Raw genomic sequence first — 16,387 nt, forward strand, 5'->3', positions numbered from 1 at the left:
AATTATTATACCAATTTAATTCGTTTGTTTTTGTGCAAATTTAATAGCATTAAAACTATTCGTTTCAAATAGTTCGCGCGCTAATGTTTGAATTGGGCATAGAGTATAGCAACTTAAGAAGAAATTTTCGCATTTGAAAATTCTACTCGAGTAGATAGAGCGGGGTGTATCTAAAAAAATGTAACATAACTAAACTAATGTTTAACAATTCTATCATGAAGATTTTACATCTATAACAATATTTAATTTCTACAAAATATTATATTCTTTTACAAATAATTGAAAATTTTATTTCAAGGTACCCCATTTTAGCCAAACTTTTTACTTTACTGATGCTAAAATCATTGCACATGCGCGAAAAACCCATTCAATATCCCATCACTGTTTGTACATAAGTCATACGATATCAGTGATGTTATTAGCGATGAAACATAACTGACAGTATGTGCTGTATTATGAATTTACACTGTCGATTAGCATAAGAATTTCATAAAATAAATAGAATATTCTTCTTATGTTTATATTGTAAAGAGGTGAGATATAATCGTGTAATATGTAAAGAAAAAGGAGTCAGCCAAACAGTTACATCGAAAGTTCTAACCTTAAAACATTTCTAATGTATACATCTATTTTCAAAGAATGACTGCAATATCTATCACTTTTATTTCGTTATCTTTCTACGATGCTTTGAGAAACTATGTGAAAGAATATTATCTAATCGTATAAGACTGCTTCGATGCTATCAACATTTTCCTTAACCAAAAATTACAATAAGCAATTCAAAGGGAGCAATGGAAACTGTTAAACCCGTCGAAGCTAAAGAGCAAATATCATCTACCAGTTTTCCACATTTTAAACTACTAACTACAACGGAACGTGTAAATAATTTATTCAATAAGCGTTTTTCAATCAAAGACAATGAATGTTATTATTTACCTAACCCACAAACAATGTTTACGTGTCCTGTGTGGAACATTGAAGAATTGCAAACGTTAAAGCACGAGTTGAATGACATAAAGAGTTCATTAAACAATTATAATATCGAACAATGGCATTTGCACACAACAAATAGGAACAGTGCAAGGAATGTTATGTCATATTTGAGGAAGCAAGTTGAACCAGAATTTTTAACTCAAGCATGGTGTAAGTTTTATGAAATAGTATCGTCCTTCCCTCTAATACCGATAGCCCATATTGATAATAATAATGGATACTTCAAGTCTGTCCATTTATGCGAAGCACCTGGAGCATTTGTAACATCTTTAAACCACTGGTTAAAAACGAATATGCCTAAGATTCAATGGGATTGGACTGCTACAACACTAAATCCACATTACGAAGGCTACTCCACTAGCGAGATGATCACTGATGATAGATTTATAAGGCACACATTAGACCATTGGTGTTTCGGGAAAGATAATACTGGTAACCTGAAGAATTTAGAAACTTTGAACGAACTGATAAAAGCTTCAGAACCTCGTAACAATGTATTTCTAGTCACTGCTGACGGCAGTATAGATTGTACAGGCGATCCAGGTGAACAAGAGAATATAGTGGCGCATTTACACTTCTGCGAAGCTATAGCTGCTCTGCATTTTCTACAAACTGGGGGAAGTTTTGTATTAAAGATATTTACTACTTTTGAATGTCATTCGATCTGCTTACTTTATTTACTGTGTTGTTGTTTTAATGAAGTGAATGTAATAAAACCGGCAACGAGTAAAGAAGGAAATTCAGAAACATATGTTGTCTGCACAAATTTTAAGGGGCGTTCAGTCGTGCTGCCACACTTAAAGGAGCTTATGAAGTACTACGAATGTGGCCCTGAAAAAGCCATGTTTAATAAGGACGATATTCCGAGTGCATTTATATCAAAGATTGTAGAGTGTAGTCAATTTTTTAAGTATCATCAAAGTCTGGTCATAATGAATAATGTTATTACATTTAAATCTAATATCGTTCCAATGATTAACGATATCAAACAAATCCAGCATATGGTTGCTGAGAAATATATTGCAGACTATAATATAAGAAAAATGATGTCGGGAGACATTGTGGGAAATACAACACTGACATCGTCTAACAGTGTTAGATTCAGAAAAATGATGCGTGGATCTTACAATGAACGTTGCGAAAGACATCATTTAGCACCATGGGATCAATTAAAAGCTCTCTATGATGACTCGAACAGATTAGAGATTACTGAATATCCTTCAGATACAACTCTGAAAGTAAGATATTTTACTTGGACTAAACTTAAAATTTCATTACAGTAAAAACTAAAAATCATTGTTTCCTTTGTAGTTCACGGTCAATGATTTACCAGGAGGTTTACAAATTTCATTGGCAAAAGTATTTCATAGGGTGTACTCTTCAAGATTCTGCAGTGACGATATATTTATAATAAAAACGAAAATCGATGACATTCTCACTAACATGGAATATGTGATACAATACCCTCCCATAAAAACAGTCAACAAATTGAAAAAAAAGATTCTCTGTAGATCAGGGCATAAGATTTTAGCATTTCAATTTACCGATGTCTATGATACCCACAAAACGATTAATACCATTTACGATACAATACAGAGCCTCGACATCGGAGACACTTTAGTATTAGTTGGTTACCCATTGCTCACATGTTTCAATGTTGGGCTACTCTACCTCATAAGTTGTACTTTTGATTCGATTACATTTCAAATTTGCACCAACATTGGTTCAGAGATCACATTAGAACACTATAACGATACCAAGGAGATACTGAAGCATTTAAGTGATGTTAAAGCTATTTCTTCTGGCGTTCAAGGAACAGGAATTGCTATTTTGCAAATATTCTCTGCAATGTTCCTGTATGGTAAGAAATGATTAGTGTGTCCCAGAAAAAATGTTCATGCTGTACATTATTTTTCTATTCTATTTTTTCGTCTTTCTAGAGAGTGATCTATTCTTCCCGATAGTGAGTAGTAATCACTGGATTATCAAATCGTACATTCACTATGTTTTCACTACATTAGAAAAACATATTAAAGAAGAAAGAAACTAAAACTTAACGTTTCTACAATATGTGAACGGCCAAACTTGTATCAATACTTTTGCTACAATAAACAACAATTGTATGTGTTTAAATGGTGAATTCCTTTCCTTGAATTTCTTTACCAGAATACGTTCAAAAGTAATAGTTCTTGGCTGCCTCCTTTTTTTAAATTTATGGTTTTTTTTCTAATGTATAAACGGCATAGGAAAAATTAGTGCAATTTCTAATCCATGTTTTTAGATCTACGTAAACTACTATCATGAAAATTGCTGCAATTGGTAGTTGCGTTCGTCTATTTTCAACCGAACGTGCTATACCAAAAGTTTGCATTGTGGGTGCAGGACCCGCAGGATTTTATGCTGCACAACAACTCTTAAAGGTATGTAAAAAATTCGATGTAAGTAGACTGCGGATTTTTATGCAAAATAAAAATTGGTCTGCATCAATTGCAAGACATATAAAAGCTATAATTAACAAATTTTTACTTGTACATCTACTCGTACTTGTCACAAATGCACATCATTCGCAGTCTAAATATAAGCATAATCTACTACTATCCAATGATTTCGTGTAGACTTCCGGTGATGTACACGTGGACGTATTGGAAAAATTACCAGTTCCGTTCGGTTTGGTACGTTTCGGGGTAGCTCCAGACCATCCGGAAGTAAAGAACGTTATTCACACTTTCGAGAAAACAGCGTCTAATCCGCGTTTTCAATTTATAGGAAATGTTAATGTAGGAAAAGATGTAAGCATACAGCAATTGCAAGAGATTTATCATGCAGTTTTGTTGGTATGTAAATAGATTGTTCTTATCTTTGCTCATCTTTAAGATCGGATATTTAGTAGTAGGTTGTTGTAGACGTATGGTGCAGAAGAGGACAAACAGTTTAATATACCCGGAGAAAATTTAGAGAATGTTATATCAGGAAGACGATTCGTTGGTTGGTACAATGGGGTGCCGGCAGATAGTAATTTGAAACTGAATTTGGATGTGGAAGAAGCAGTAGTGCTAGGTCAAGGAAACGTCGCTATAGACATCGCGAGAATTCTGCTAACACCAGTGGATAAATTAAGGGTATGTATTAATCTTGTCCGAATGCAAACAGTGAAACCTTTGGTAAACATTTTCTTAACACTAGGTTTACAGAGCAGTAAAAGTGTCTATTTTACATTACTTTATAAAAATAACATGAATGTATCTATCGAAATTTGTAGCCACCTTTTTAAATGATATATACCTAAAGGAATCAATTTGTTAAATAATTCCTCATGGACGCATCTTTACAATCTCAATATTCGTAAATTAAAAATATTAGAATCCGTCATTGTGACGGGTCCCGTAAATCTAGTGTTAAGAAATACGTTTCTCTAATTCACTCGTAATTCTACTGTTTTAGACCACCGATATAACATCATTCGCCTTGGAACAACTATCGAAAAGCAAAGTGCGCAAAGTCTCGTTGGTCGGAAGAAGGGGGCCGTTGCAAGCCGCATTCACGATAGCGGAGTTACGCGAGATAATAAAGTTAGATGGTTGTAAAACTTACTGGCGTCCGGCTGACTTCGTAGGTGTAAAAGACATAGTTGAAAGCTTGGCAAGGCCACGTAGAAGACTGACAGAACTTATGCTGAAGTCTCTGGGAGAAACACCTGCGAACACAACGCACGGTATGAAAGAGTTACATCCGATATTTTTAAGAAGTCCTATAGAATTTTTAGGCTCTGATAGAGTCGAAGGAGTTAAGCTAAGAATAAACAGACTGGAAGGGAACGATTCTCAAAAACAAATAGCAGTACCTACCGAATCGGTTGAACAGATTCCCTGCGGCCTAGCATTACGTAGTATCGGATATCAATCCGTTTCGATCGACGAGTCGATACCATTCGATAGCGAGATCGGACGCGTGAAAAATACAATGGGAAAAGTTGCAGGCAACATTTATGCTGCTGGCTGGGTCGCAACGGGCCCTGTTGGCGTAATATTATCAACCATGACAAACGCGTTCCATGTCGGTGGGTTAATGAACAAAGAGATCTCGGCTGCGGAAAATAAAGCTGGATCGGTGGGCTTGTACCAAATTCTTAAACAAAAGAATATACATTCGGTATCGTATAATGATTGGAAAAAGATCGATAAAGCGGAGTGTGAAAGAGGAAAAGAATTGGGAAAGCCGAGAGAAAAGATAGTTGATATAAATGAAATGTTAGAAATAGCTTCGAGATGATTCATGGAAAATGGAAGGAGTTACGGAAGGATATTTATACGTTGTTGTAATTATTTAATGTATTCATTAAACAAAATTGTTTTTTAAACTAGTTTTTAATTAGCCTACGAGGACCTATTTTTGGCGATTCTTTTTAATTTTGTCGATCACTTTTTGCCGTTCGAAATGAGTGTAGGTAGGAATGTAGTGATGCTCCATGCGGTATACGGTTCATGATGAAGATATCCTTTAAATGATCTTTAAATTGCATTCCTGTAAGAATGTTTCAGAGCTCAAATTAAAGGTGGAAGATTGCACTTTGTGATAGGGGTACTCTGGCCTAAAGATACTTAGGATATCGAGGGATATAATGATCATAAACGTAAGGTAAATTCTTGCTATTTTTCTCATAAGATACCGTGCATATCCCGACAAGAATCATCTGCTTTATAAATCTGAAAATGGCACCATTCGTCGTAATGGAAAAACGCTGAAAATGTTAGACAAAATTACCGGCAGAGCAATTTTTATATAAAACGATGCAGTGGCGTCACCTATGCCAAATGCGACAACTTCGTATCACAGACGAGGTATACCGTCGGTATCCAAAGCACAGACGAGGTACAGGAGTAGACAGGAGTAGGTACGGGATTTTATATATTCCTTCATATTATACTCCGGTTCAGTGTACAGTCGTAAAAATGTGTTGTCGCAAAATTGTTTATAATGTTGAAAATTAACGTTAAAGTTCGTTAAATAGTTTTGTTTAAAGTTGTCATTCCTCCGTTCGGAGTTCCCAACATTTATTATAGGTAATACCTATTAGGTATATGGTCTAAGCCTCTCGTGGATCTAGTTCTAACATTTATCGTTTGTCAGCGTAGAGGGCGTAAGAAATCTAGTTGTTAACGATGTCGGTATTTCAGATCGTGAGACACGAAACCCCATATGGTGATTGGTCTACTCATATACCTCGTCCAAAGCTCTCTGTCGATAAAAAATAAATATCAACTGTCGGTAATTTTGCCTAACAGTTTGAGCATCTTGCCACTACGTCCAGTGGCGCTATTTTCAGATTTTACAGAGCAAATAATTCTTTTTATGTATATTTGTTTAAATAGTTTGTATGAATAATTATGAACCCACAGCTTTAAAGAAATGGAAGAGTAGAGTTAGTTTGAATGACTTAACATCGGAAACGCAGGGGATAAGTTGCTAGTGGTGAATAAATTACATTTTTATTGGTAGTGTAAAAGCCAAATGATACTGTGATTAAATGGATTTTATTTGCAAAACTTTTGTCCTGTCTTGATTCCCATTTCCTTCGTAGTTACTCTTTTACAATAAAATGTAGCATCATCGTAGACTTCGTAAAATCAATTCAAAGAGTACATTTTCTTAGGGGAACGAACAGGGGCGGATTGAAACGAACGAAACCACTAGGCGGATTAAAGTTCGCATAAAAGATTTAATGTTCGCACGCAACAACTTTATACTGTTACAATAAACAGAGTCGGACACGTACGCAGCTCTGCCGCATAAGTGCTTATCTCTGTAGGATTAAAACGCGAGAGCGCGGACTACATTTCACGTCTGTTCGCGGAACTTTTTCGCTAAGAAAGTTTGCAATTTGAAATCTCCTACCGTTTACTTACACCGAGCACAAAGAGAGCAGCATTCTCGGGCACAAAAGCAACGGGTGCGGGGGAACGAATAAAAGGTACCCGTTGTTCCGGCCAAGTTTGTTTCCCTGCTTCCTTCTCTCTGGCACTTTCCTTCTTTCCTTCTTTTTTGTATTTTTTTTATTCTTTCTTCTTTTTTTCCAGAAAATTTCGTGGCGACGACGTGCAACGCGGTGTGCTGGAGTCAGCGTTTGTTGCGCAGTAAATTCCCTTCCTCAAAGCAACGTGTTGCCCTTCCTTTTTTATCAAGTGCGCGCAGACTTCGTTATTGTTTTATCCCCGTTGCGGCCATTGTTCGGGGCCGCGATGCAGATTCGCGAAATTCCAACAGAAAACCGGACGCGGGACCCGTCGAAACTCGCGGTTTCAGAGGAAGCACTTTCATTCGGACGACACGCGATGGCCACGAGACTCCAAATTCTTTGAAAGTGATATTTATATCAGCTGCACAATAGTATTTAATTCATAACGTTCGAACAAAAGAATTCCGCCGAATCGACCGAATTTATTAATTCCACTTTCTTGAATAACTACCTATTAATTGATTTCGAAGCATACAAATATGCTTATTTAACTATAAAGTAACAATATCATTGGACATCGTAGAAAATTGTCAGTGTTAACGAACGGGTTACAAAACTTCCAAGGATTCTACTGAACCGACCCAGTTTTATTCTTTCCAAAATGAAATTACAGTTTCATCTCGCGCAATTATCGATTATAGTTCGCAGCGGCGTCGAGGCAAGAAAAGTCAAAATAATTGACACGTACAATCGGATATACGTTTTATTGGTCCAGCTGTTCAACTACATAGAACTATTTATAAAACTTTACAAAATGCTCAACGTTTCGTAAACGGGTGGGGGAGGGGGATACCTTGTACATATTTACAAGGTGAAGAAATTTATACGAGTTTATCCGTAAATGTTTACAAGAAGCTTTTTACGAATCGGTATATGTATATACACATATATATACATGTATGTACATATATATGTATATAATTTATATAATTGTATACATATCAGAGATTTCTCGAAATACATCTAACAAAGATTCTCGGATTGGGTAGGAGTGGTGAGGGGGGAGGGGGGAGTTAAAAGTATTTAAAGGGGTAGAGAGTCGATGTTGAAATGACTTTCCGTTTCGAAGTCTATTGTGATTGTGCAAATACTTCCTGTAAAGCTCAGCCTCCTTTCTCCTACGAAAGTTTAATACGTTTCTATACAGCAGTTAGAAGTCAACGCCGGAAGTTTCGATCATAGTTCGGCCCTTTCAATCGCTATCGTATCATCCGGTTTCTCTCAGTAAGCGTACGTTCGCTTATCTATAACGAAAATCGCCGTCGAATGAACCTCTGTTCTCCAATAACGAGGAAATGAACGACTATAAACGAGCAATAATCAATATAAGAATATCAAACACGTTGTTAGTCAGACACGATTCACAAGGAGTAAATCTTCTAGTCTTCTTAATTTTAATTGAATAAATTGCTTCGATCTCGTATCACTTTTGCGGCGGTCTATCGGCAAATCAACGTGTCATGCGAATAAATACGTCGTGTTCAAGAAAACATGTTTACCAGACGAAGAGTGAACAAAATGGCTATCGATGCTCGTCGAGTAAAGTCGAGAGATTCATAAGCATTATTATAATTAATTATACGCTACCAGGATGAAAGTTTGAAAAATGTACAAATTGAGTGGTCATCTTCGAACGAGATTCCGGCGTCCCGTCGCCTATCCGCGGCTACCGAAACTCCTGGAGAACAATTAATTGTCGCGGCGTGATTAACTCTGCAACGAGCAAGTCGGTTCCGTGAATTACGATTTACACAGAAATAGTGAACTTGTCTGGTGTCGAGACGGTGTCAAGCGGGAAGAGTTCGGTGTGTCCTATCAAAATTGGCAGTATACAAACAATTCGCCACAGAGAAGAATGAAGAACGTCGCGAACGCGTCCGGTTTTCGTCTCCGCGAACCTCCGCGTACGTTTCGCGATAGTAAACGAGTACCGAAGAGAATCTTGAAGAAGTTCCGTGTTCGGAACGGTTGCTTCGAGTCCCGCGACAACTACAATACGATCGCGGGGGTCGTTTATCGTGAAAGTCGGTCGTCCGTCGACGCCATTTCGGTGTCGCGAGCGGTCGAGCGAAAATTCGTCAAAAAATCAGAACTACATCGAGAGACAGTCAGATATAAAAAGAATCCTCGTAGATACTAGGTGACTGTTCCCGACCGGGAGCGCTCTACTTCCGTCGAAGTAGCCTACTTTCGTTTGTCCTCGATCGAGATCATTGCGGAGCAATCAACAAGGCAATCTTCGGGAACGTTCGAACGGTACTGCGGTGATTCAAGCAACAGCAAAGAGCAGAAGTATGTGTGTGTGTGTGTGTGTAGAAACGACTAGAAAAGCGGGTCTCACGAAACTCGTGCTCCGACGCCATGTTCGATTCGTGCGTCCTCAAGAAAGAAGAATCTCATCCTCCTCGAGGATCGATCTTGGAGGCTTCGATCGCGAAGCAGCCGTTCAGAATAAAATCTATCTATGTGTAAAAACGATGCTCGGTGACGATCGAACGATCCTCACGCGGTTACTCGTGTAAACCTAGAACACTTAATATTCAGGTACTAATCATTTACCGTTTGATGACTCAGTTCCCGTATCAAAGTCTTCGGATGATTCTTTTACTCGCTAATAGGAATAGAACGCTGTAACGTTTAATTGGTGCTGCGATCAAAAATTCTTCCTTCGTGCTCCTCCCCCGCGCGAACATGTTCGACAGGATGAAAAGCCGACGTGGGAATCAAGATGGCGGAGCCAGAACATTTTTCTTCTTTTTAATTTTCGCCGCTTCAACAAAAATTGAAGAACTCTTCGAGATGAATCGAGAACCGTGAAAAGACCAGCAACACCAATCAAAGGTTAATGTCGACTCAAGTGTTCAGTCAATTCTTAGACGATAATTCGAGTAATTGCAAGTACTGTGAAGAATCCGGGATGAATCTTTCAGCTAATGGTAGAATACTTGTTTGCGGGGTGGCGTACAATCTCACTTAAAAGCTTCCGGGGACTATGTTTCTTCTTTGGAAGTTCGAAACGACTATCGTCCCTCTATCAGGAATGATTATTGAGCTTCCAGATATACGTACGAGTTACAGAAAAAAATTCGTCCGACTAGATAAAGATCGTTTCGACCGTGATACTTGGTCACCAGCGTTTTGATTTTCCGTTTCGTTCGCCTCGTACTCTCTCGGTATAATAATATGCGTAAATTGTTCCTAAGTTGTACTTACTTTCGAGGTTTCTACTGTACCTTAGACGTAAACGAACTTTCGACTAGCGATTCGCTTTGGCGATTCTTGGAGACCAGCTCCAGTTTCGATATATCTTTCACTCTAGAAACTTAACTCATTCTCTCTCACTTTCTCTCTCTTTCACTCTTTCTCGCTCTCTTCGACACGCTGACTCACTCGCTTTTCCCTTTCGTGTCCTAAGTGTTTCATTTCGTGAACAGGGAGGGAAGTATCGATCCGAAAGAATCTGGAAGAAAAGTGAAATGTATCTCTTTGTGTGTGTGTTTACATGTTCTGTAACGTCGACACAAACAAATGAAATTTTATTTTAATTTTAAAAGAATTTTAAGAACACTTTCGTTTTGTAGACTGTTTGAAATTTTGCATTCATAATAATTTCATTTGAATTTTTGAAAAGGGAGCAACACTTGTATTTAATAGTGCAAGGGGTTAAATAAACAGTTGTTTCGTTAGAAATAATGGAAAGTATCAAATAAATTATGGAACTCTAATAGGTCCTATTTAAAACATAGAACGTCAAATATTTTGGAAAAATGTCCCCATAGTACAAATTTCGACTAGAACAGATAAAAAAAGTTCTTGAGAAGTTGTAGTTTAACTAGACCTTATGAATAACTAAATTTTTCAGTAGAATAAGATTTCGTTGAACAGAAATTCATATTTGAACAAATTTGAATTTTGTAATTGCCGGTTGGAGATATGGAAACAATAGTGAATGGATTGATATTCCCCTCGCTGTCAAATTGTACCTAAGAACCCATTAACACGGATAAGTATTTCCCTATCATACTCTGATAATTTAATCGTAGATAGACTATATAAATTCCGTTTACGTACACACTAATACCATCCCTCTCGGCATAAATCCTCTTAACGATACTTCAACAGTCTAAGATTCATTTTCCTAAAGTCTCATTAATTATGTTCCGTGTTCGTGTTTTGATTCTCTAACTGGTTTTCTTTCAATGTCGCGCGAACAATAATCATCTCTTGTTTAAAAATCGTACGACGCTTAAACCTTTCGCTTCTACTTTTGATATATCTGTATCCGGCAGCGTTCGTGCTTTTTGATTTCTCCCGTATCAGAATCACAAAGCCCTGAAAGATTAAACAGAAACGAATCCAGCCTGAATTAATTGACAGAATGAAACGGAACTCGAAAAACACGCTCGGCTCTTTCTATTTCTTCGTATTGTACAAATTATTGCTTTCGAGGTCAGCAACGAAGGGATTGAAATAGAACGGCGAGCTCCAGTTTCGCGGTACTTTTTTCCGGTCAGAAAAACAGAACCAAATCGAATAGTTTCGTGTTGTTTATTCCGACGGCATGCGTCGACGTGGCGAGAGAAAAATTCGAGAGAACTAATTCCTGGGGTCAATTTGCTCAAAAACGTGGACAAAATTCGTAACTAAGCGCTTGGCCAGAGTATGACGCTATACTAAGTACTTCAAAATTTTTAAACAATTTTCTGAAGGACTGTTAATTAAATTAAACGAATACTAGTTACGTTATGAACAGCAAAAACACTAATGGTCCACAGGAAGCGCCTTCAAAAATACGTCCAAAAAAAAAAAACTGACAAATAAATCCGAGAACGGTCCAGAGGATCCTGGACAGTGTCATTGTAAAAAAGGTCAGTCGCCCGAGGGTAGATTAGGTTCCGCGGAGCGTAGACTCTTTTTGTCCACGCTTTTGTGAGAACTGCGCGCAGCGCCAGCTTTTGCACCCGGCTCTGGGTCTCTGGGGTCGCGGGCAAACATCAGCTCGGCCATAAACGCGAAATTTACTGACGGCCGAACGCAATCATCGTAGTTTGACCGGCGGTAATCTTATACGAGAGGCTCGGTGTTGTTGACACGCGCCCCTGGTCCGAACCCGCTCCCGAACCCGCTACCGCTCCCGAACCCGAACCCGGCCCGCACGGGATCCCCGGTTCAATCGAATTTCCGATGACGCGCGATTTTCATGTCAACCGTGCGCACGCCGAGTATCCTGAATGCCGTGTCGCGATAATGGCTCCTCTCATTGTCCCGCGGATATTGCGTGCGCGCCCGAAGATCGCGAATTTCGCCGGGCCGCACGGGATCATAATCAACCGCTCCGTGAAAGAACTGTGGCGATCGATCCTCGACCTTGTTTCCTCGTAATTGAAATGTTTCCGTCGACTCCGTTGCCTCCCGTTCCGGGAAAAATGAATTCGTTCGTCCCAGTCCCTGACACACGACCATTCAACCTGTCGACGGTTTGAGCTCGTGTTCGCGAAGTTGGACTGTGGATCTTGTGCGTTTTCAGCATGTTAAAATCGTTATAATTAGACTGCCGTTCTTTACGCATTTACGGTACCTGCAGATTTTTGCTAGAAAACATGTATGGCAACAAACATTAACCCCTTGCACTCATCTCATTAACAACTGCCGAGCAGACTGCCAAGTTTCTCCGTCACAACAATTCATTTTAAAAACGCATACGATCCACAGTCCCCTCGGGCATACATGCCGCCATCATCCTGTACATGCAGCACATCCTGCTCCCTAGGATCATCAAAACCGCCTCCATACTCGAGCGAGCCGCAACCATAATCGCAAGGAGCTTCGTGCTCCTAGTTTCTGTTCCTTGTTAATTACAGTAAGGATTCTAGACGCATGTGGTGATCTGCTCGATGACAGTGACGTCACGATGACGCCTCGGTCGACTCCTGTATGAGTCCTGATGGCTGAGTCCCTCGGGCACGCTCTTGCTGGGCCTGATGGGCCCGTAGAACTGCGGCTGGTAATAGTGATCGGCAGTATGCATCCTCTCCATGTCCCTATCGCGCAGGCTCTCGTCGATGTTCAAGGGCACGTGAAGGGACTGCGACTTGGGCAGCCTGGGCCTAGGTGGTGGCGGGCAGGTGCGCGGCGGGGGCACGGCCGAGGTGGACAGGTGCGAGTCTGGGATCATCGTTGGCGATGATGGTTGCTGACCCGAGCCGACCAGGAACAGCAACGCCGCGCCGCACAAGGAACTTAACATGCACGCGTAGTAGCCCACCCTTGGGATGTACGCGTTCATGTAACCTGCAAAACAAGGAGATAAAGTTTCCTGCTGCCCTTCAAAACGGTCGTAGACTATGCTAAAGAACTTCTCCTCGGATTGGCGACCCAGAAAAGTTTCCTCTTGGTTGGGCGGGCGGACTGAGTACAGTAATAGACGATTCAAGGTTTGGAAAAGGTTATTTCTGGGACATGATTCTCATCTTGGTTATCGCCTTTCGATGCTGTGCCTAGGGCTTTCGAAAAGGGCCACAATCCTTAGTAATGGACTGTTGAGTTACTAGAGGATTTGAGGATTGAAACAGAGGTGTAGATTAATTCTGAGTCCTGGTTCTCATTTTGGCTGTTTCCTTTCAACTGCGATGTTGGACCTAGGGCTTTCAGAAAGGGCCACGATCCTTAGTAATGGACTGTTGAGTTACTAGAGGATTTGAGGATTGAAACAGAGGGGTAGAGTAATTCTGAGTCCTGGTTCTCATTTTGGCTGTTTCCTTTCAACTGCGATGTTGGACCTAGGGCTTTCAGAAAGGGCCACGATCCATAGTAGTGGTCTGTTGAGTTACTAGTGGATTTCAGGATTCAAAAAGAGGTGTAGATTAATTCTGAGTCCTGGTTCTCATCTTGGCTGTCTCCTTTCAACTGCGATCCTGGGCCTAGGGCTTTCAAAAAGGGCCACGATCCTTAGTCGTGGTCTATTGAGTTACTAGAGGATTTCAGGATTGAAACAGAGGGGTAGATTAATTCTGAGTCCTGGTTCTCATTTTGGCTCTCTCCTTTCAACTGCGATGTTGGACCTAGGGCTTTCAAAAAGGGCCACAATCCTTAGTAATGGACTGTTGAGTTACTAGAGGATTTGAGGATTGAAACAGAGGTGTAGATTAAGTCTGAGTCGTGATTCTCATCTTGGCTGCCTCCTTTGTACTGCTGTGTTCGGTCTAGGGCTTCCAAAAGAGGCCATAATCTTTAGCATTCATCCATGTAATACAGGATTCAAGGTTTAGAAAAGGAGTGTATGCTGGTTCTGTGTTATTATTCTCATCTCGACTGTCTGTCTGTCTACCCTTTGCGCTGCAATGCAAAACCTAGGGCTCCCCAAAGGGACCGCTACTACAATCTTCACCTTGGCTCTCCCCTCCACGCTGAAACATTGAATCCAGGGTTTTGCAGAGTGAGTCTAGGTCAAGTTTGCATACTAAAATTGCTTCCACGCGTCAGCTCCGTTGGTCCCGCTACAAATCTCTGTTAACTGTTCGGGTGCTTGAGTGTTGGAGTCTGAATTCGTGAAGTAAATGAGTTTACCGGTAAGAGGAACTCCGAGAAGAATAGGTAGAGCCTCCGCAGCCTGCACGAGAGCCCAGGCCCGCGCGAAGTGTCTCGTCCTCAATCTTTCGAGGGCAAGCATTTTCAGAGAGTAAAGGGCGCCGCCGAGGGAAGCACCATAAAGCCCGGACGCCAGGACCAGACCGTGGTAACCCTGTACACTGCCCAGCGCCACCTGTGCTATTGCTTTAATCAGAAAAGGAAAATTCAATCGCACTCTCGCCTATGAAATTCTCGTAGAACCTCTCTCGCGACGACGCTCGACGCGTTCTTACGCGATATCCTCGACATTGAAACCAAGACTTCTATCCGAAATGAAACAGGGGCGTAGAACGTGGAAAATTAGTGGCAGTATAAGTCATCACTTTGCTGATTTCAAATTGGTTCGTAAAATACAGGCTTACGAATTTTTAATTGTTTTCGTTTTCGTACAAAATCAGGTTGCAGTAAATAATTTTTATCCGGAAAACTAGGAATCGGATTGGAAAATTTCTTGTTTTTATACGAGTATAGAAAGTTTGAGCTGTAATACAACATTTTTCTAAGTAGAAAAATTTATGTATTAGTTGCGAAAATCATTAAGGTATTTTCTAAAATTCACAAGACAGAGTCTCACGAAAAAGTTTTTATCTTCAAAACTACGCGTCCGATTTGGAAGATTCTTTTTGTACACGAATCCAGAAACTTTGAGCTGTGATACGAATATTTTTTGAAATGGAAAAATTGATTTATTACTCGTAGAAAAAAATGCAAAAGCTACCAGGGGTTGGATGTTCGAACAAAAGCGACCACCTTTCTCCCGGAGCATGTCGCCAGTCCCGCCGGCGGGATTACGGAGATTACTATCACGAGCGGCGGGGGATTAGGTCAGTAATAAATTCAAATCTGTTCGCCTCGTAATTATTTAAGCTTTGATGAGAAGAGGGACGTCGACACGGCGCACCTTTGAGACGAGAGTCGCTCCAGTTTCGAGTAATAACACGACTGAGGGATTATTTGATCAGAGGGCTGATAATGGCGGCTTATAGCTGCGCTACGCGACCGTTAATGACGCTCCGCCATTACGTTTCTTCGTTATCGTTATTCCCTGCAAATACTGTGTTACCGGGACACAAATAAATGTCTCGATAATACGGACGGCAGAGTATATCGACGCGAATAGTAATCTCTCTTGGAGTAAACAGCGCTATTACGACGGAAATTGGAGTTACTCTTTTATCGACTCTGGCGGACGTTCTCGAGGATCGCGCTTGTCATTTTTCAACAATCAGTACCTGCACACGAAGAGAGAGAGAGAGAGAGAGAGAGAGAGAGAGAGAGAGAGAGAGAGAGAGAGAATTTTAGCGTCGCCATTCAGCACGGTACAAGGTGCAGTTTATTTTGTAATCCTCTTACGGTGCACGGTCATTAGCGGAACCGGAAATAAAGCAATGAAACGGCGCATCCTGCAACACGCCAACCTACAATCGCTCGATCATCAAACTCTCGATGAGGGAGCCCGAAATTAACGATCGAACGATCGCGCATTAAGCGGTCATGCTTAGTTAACCGCCTGGGAACACGATCTTCGGAAATTTTCTCTGGTAAAATTAATTCACGCTTTTTTTTAACGAACACACTATTTAAAAGTACACATATTGTACCACTTGTAGTAATTTTTTTTCGTTACAGAATCTGAAAAAATACCCGAGTAACCGCTGCTGTTCCAGAAGCATCTTTGCGTTCGACTGGCATTTTGTCAAAAATTGTGATCCTCAGAAAGGGTCTAGCCAAATTGAATTTGCAATAGGCCAT

The 16,387-nt window shown here is 40.3% G+C and overlaps 3 protein-coding genes across 7 annotated transcripts in view; 2 read left to right on the plus strand and 1 right to left on the minus strand.

Annotated features, from left to right (window-relative positions):
- Positions 1-408: 408 nt before the first annotated feature.
- Dare (NADPH:adrenodoxin oxidoreductase, mitochondrial) lies at positions 409-16,302 on the plus strand. 3 transcript variants are annotated; one of them, XM_076798037.1, is made up of 6 exons: positions 409-533; positions 3,275-3,413; positions 3,609-3,827; positions 3,897-4,112; positions 4,435-4,705; positions 16,265-16,302. In XM_076798037.1, exons 2-6 carry the CDS (start codon positions 3,294-3,296, stop codon positions 16,285-16,287), a joined length of 849 nt encoding a protein of 282 aa, XP_076654152.1. In that variant the 5' UTR covers positions 409-533; positions 3,275-3,293; the 3' UTR covers positions 16,288-16,302. The 3 variants fall into 3 exon arrangements, with proteins under 3 accessions (XP_076654152.1, XP_076654151.1, XP_076654150.1); XM_076798036.1 differs by lacking the exon at positions 16,265-16,302 and adding an exon at positions 7,068-7,426; XM_076798035.1 differs by lacking the exon at positions 16,265-16,302 and having other exon boundaries at positions 4,435-5,429.
- On the plus strand, positions 527-3,229 carry Aft (cap methyltransferase 2). Of its 3 annotated transcripts, none has more exons than XM_076798031.1 (4): positions 527-1,425; positions 1,498-2,231; positions 2,305-2,854; positions 2,934-3,229. In XM_076798031.1, exons 1-4 carry the CDS (start codon positions 792-794, stop codon positions 3,041-3,043), a joined length of 2,028 nt encoding a protein of 675 aa, XP_076654146.1. In that variant the 5' UTR covers positions 527-791; the 3' UTR covers positions 3,044-3,229. The 3 variants fall into 3 exon arrangements, with proteins under 3 accessions (XP_076654146.1, XP_076654147.1, XP_076654145.1); XM_076798032.1 differs by having other exon boundaries at positions 527-878; positions 982-2,231; XM_076798030.1 differs by having other exon boundaries at positions 527-2,231.
- LOC143359788 (monocarboxylate transporter 13) overlaps positions 7,702-16,387 on the minus strand; it is a 192,652-nt gene continuing 183,966 nt past the window's right edge. The window contains exons 11-12 of the mRNA XM_076798033.1: positions 14,573-14,779; positions 7,702-13,297 (exon numbers count right to left, since the gene is read on the minus strand). Of these exons, the coding sequence (XP_076654148.1) occupies positions 12,876-13,297; positions 14,573-14,779 (629 nt within the window). The 3' untranslated portion in view covers positions 7,702-12,875. The remainder of the gene's footprint in view (positions 13,298-14,572; positions 14,780-16,387) is intronic.

Source organism: Halictus rubicundus, chromosome 12 (genome assembly GCF_050948215.1).
Source record: "Halictus rubicundus isolate RS-2024b chromosome 12, iyHalRubi1_principal, whole genome shotgun sequence".
In the NCBI taxonomy this organism is placed as follows: Eukaryota; Metazoa; Arthropoda; class Insecta; order Hymenoptera; family Halictidae; genus Halictus; species Halictus rubicundus.

Bases quoted from the DNA above. Each gene is read 5' to 3' on its own strand.
- Aft (XM_076798030.1), top strand. From the start codon at position 792: ATGGAAACTGTTAAACCCGTCGAAGCTAAAGAGCAAATATCATCTACC. The intron at 2,232-2,304 runs GTAAGATATTTT...TTTCCTTTGTAG, and splicing joins CTTCAGATACAACTCTGAAA to TTCACGGTCAATGATTTACC. The intron at 2,855-2,933 runs GTAAGAAATGAT...TCGTCTTTCTAG, and splicing joins CTCTGCAATGTTCCTGTATG to AGAGTGATCTATTCTTCCCG.
- Dare (XM_076798035.1), top strand. From the start codon at position 3,294: ATGAAAATTGCTGCAATTGGTAGTTGCGTTCGTCTATTTTCAACCGAA. The intron at 3,414-3,608 runs GTATGTAAAAAA...GATTTCGTGTAG, and splicing joins CTGCACAACAACTCTTAAAG to ACTTCCGGTGATGTACACGT. The intron at 3,828-3,896 runs GTATGTAAATAG...AGGTTGTTGTAG, and splicing joins TTTATCATGCAGTTTTGTTG to ACGTATGGTGCAGAAGAGGA.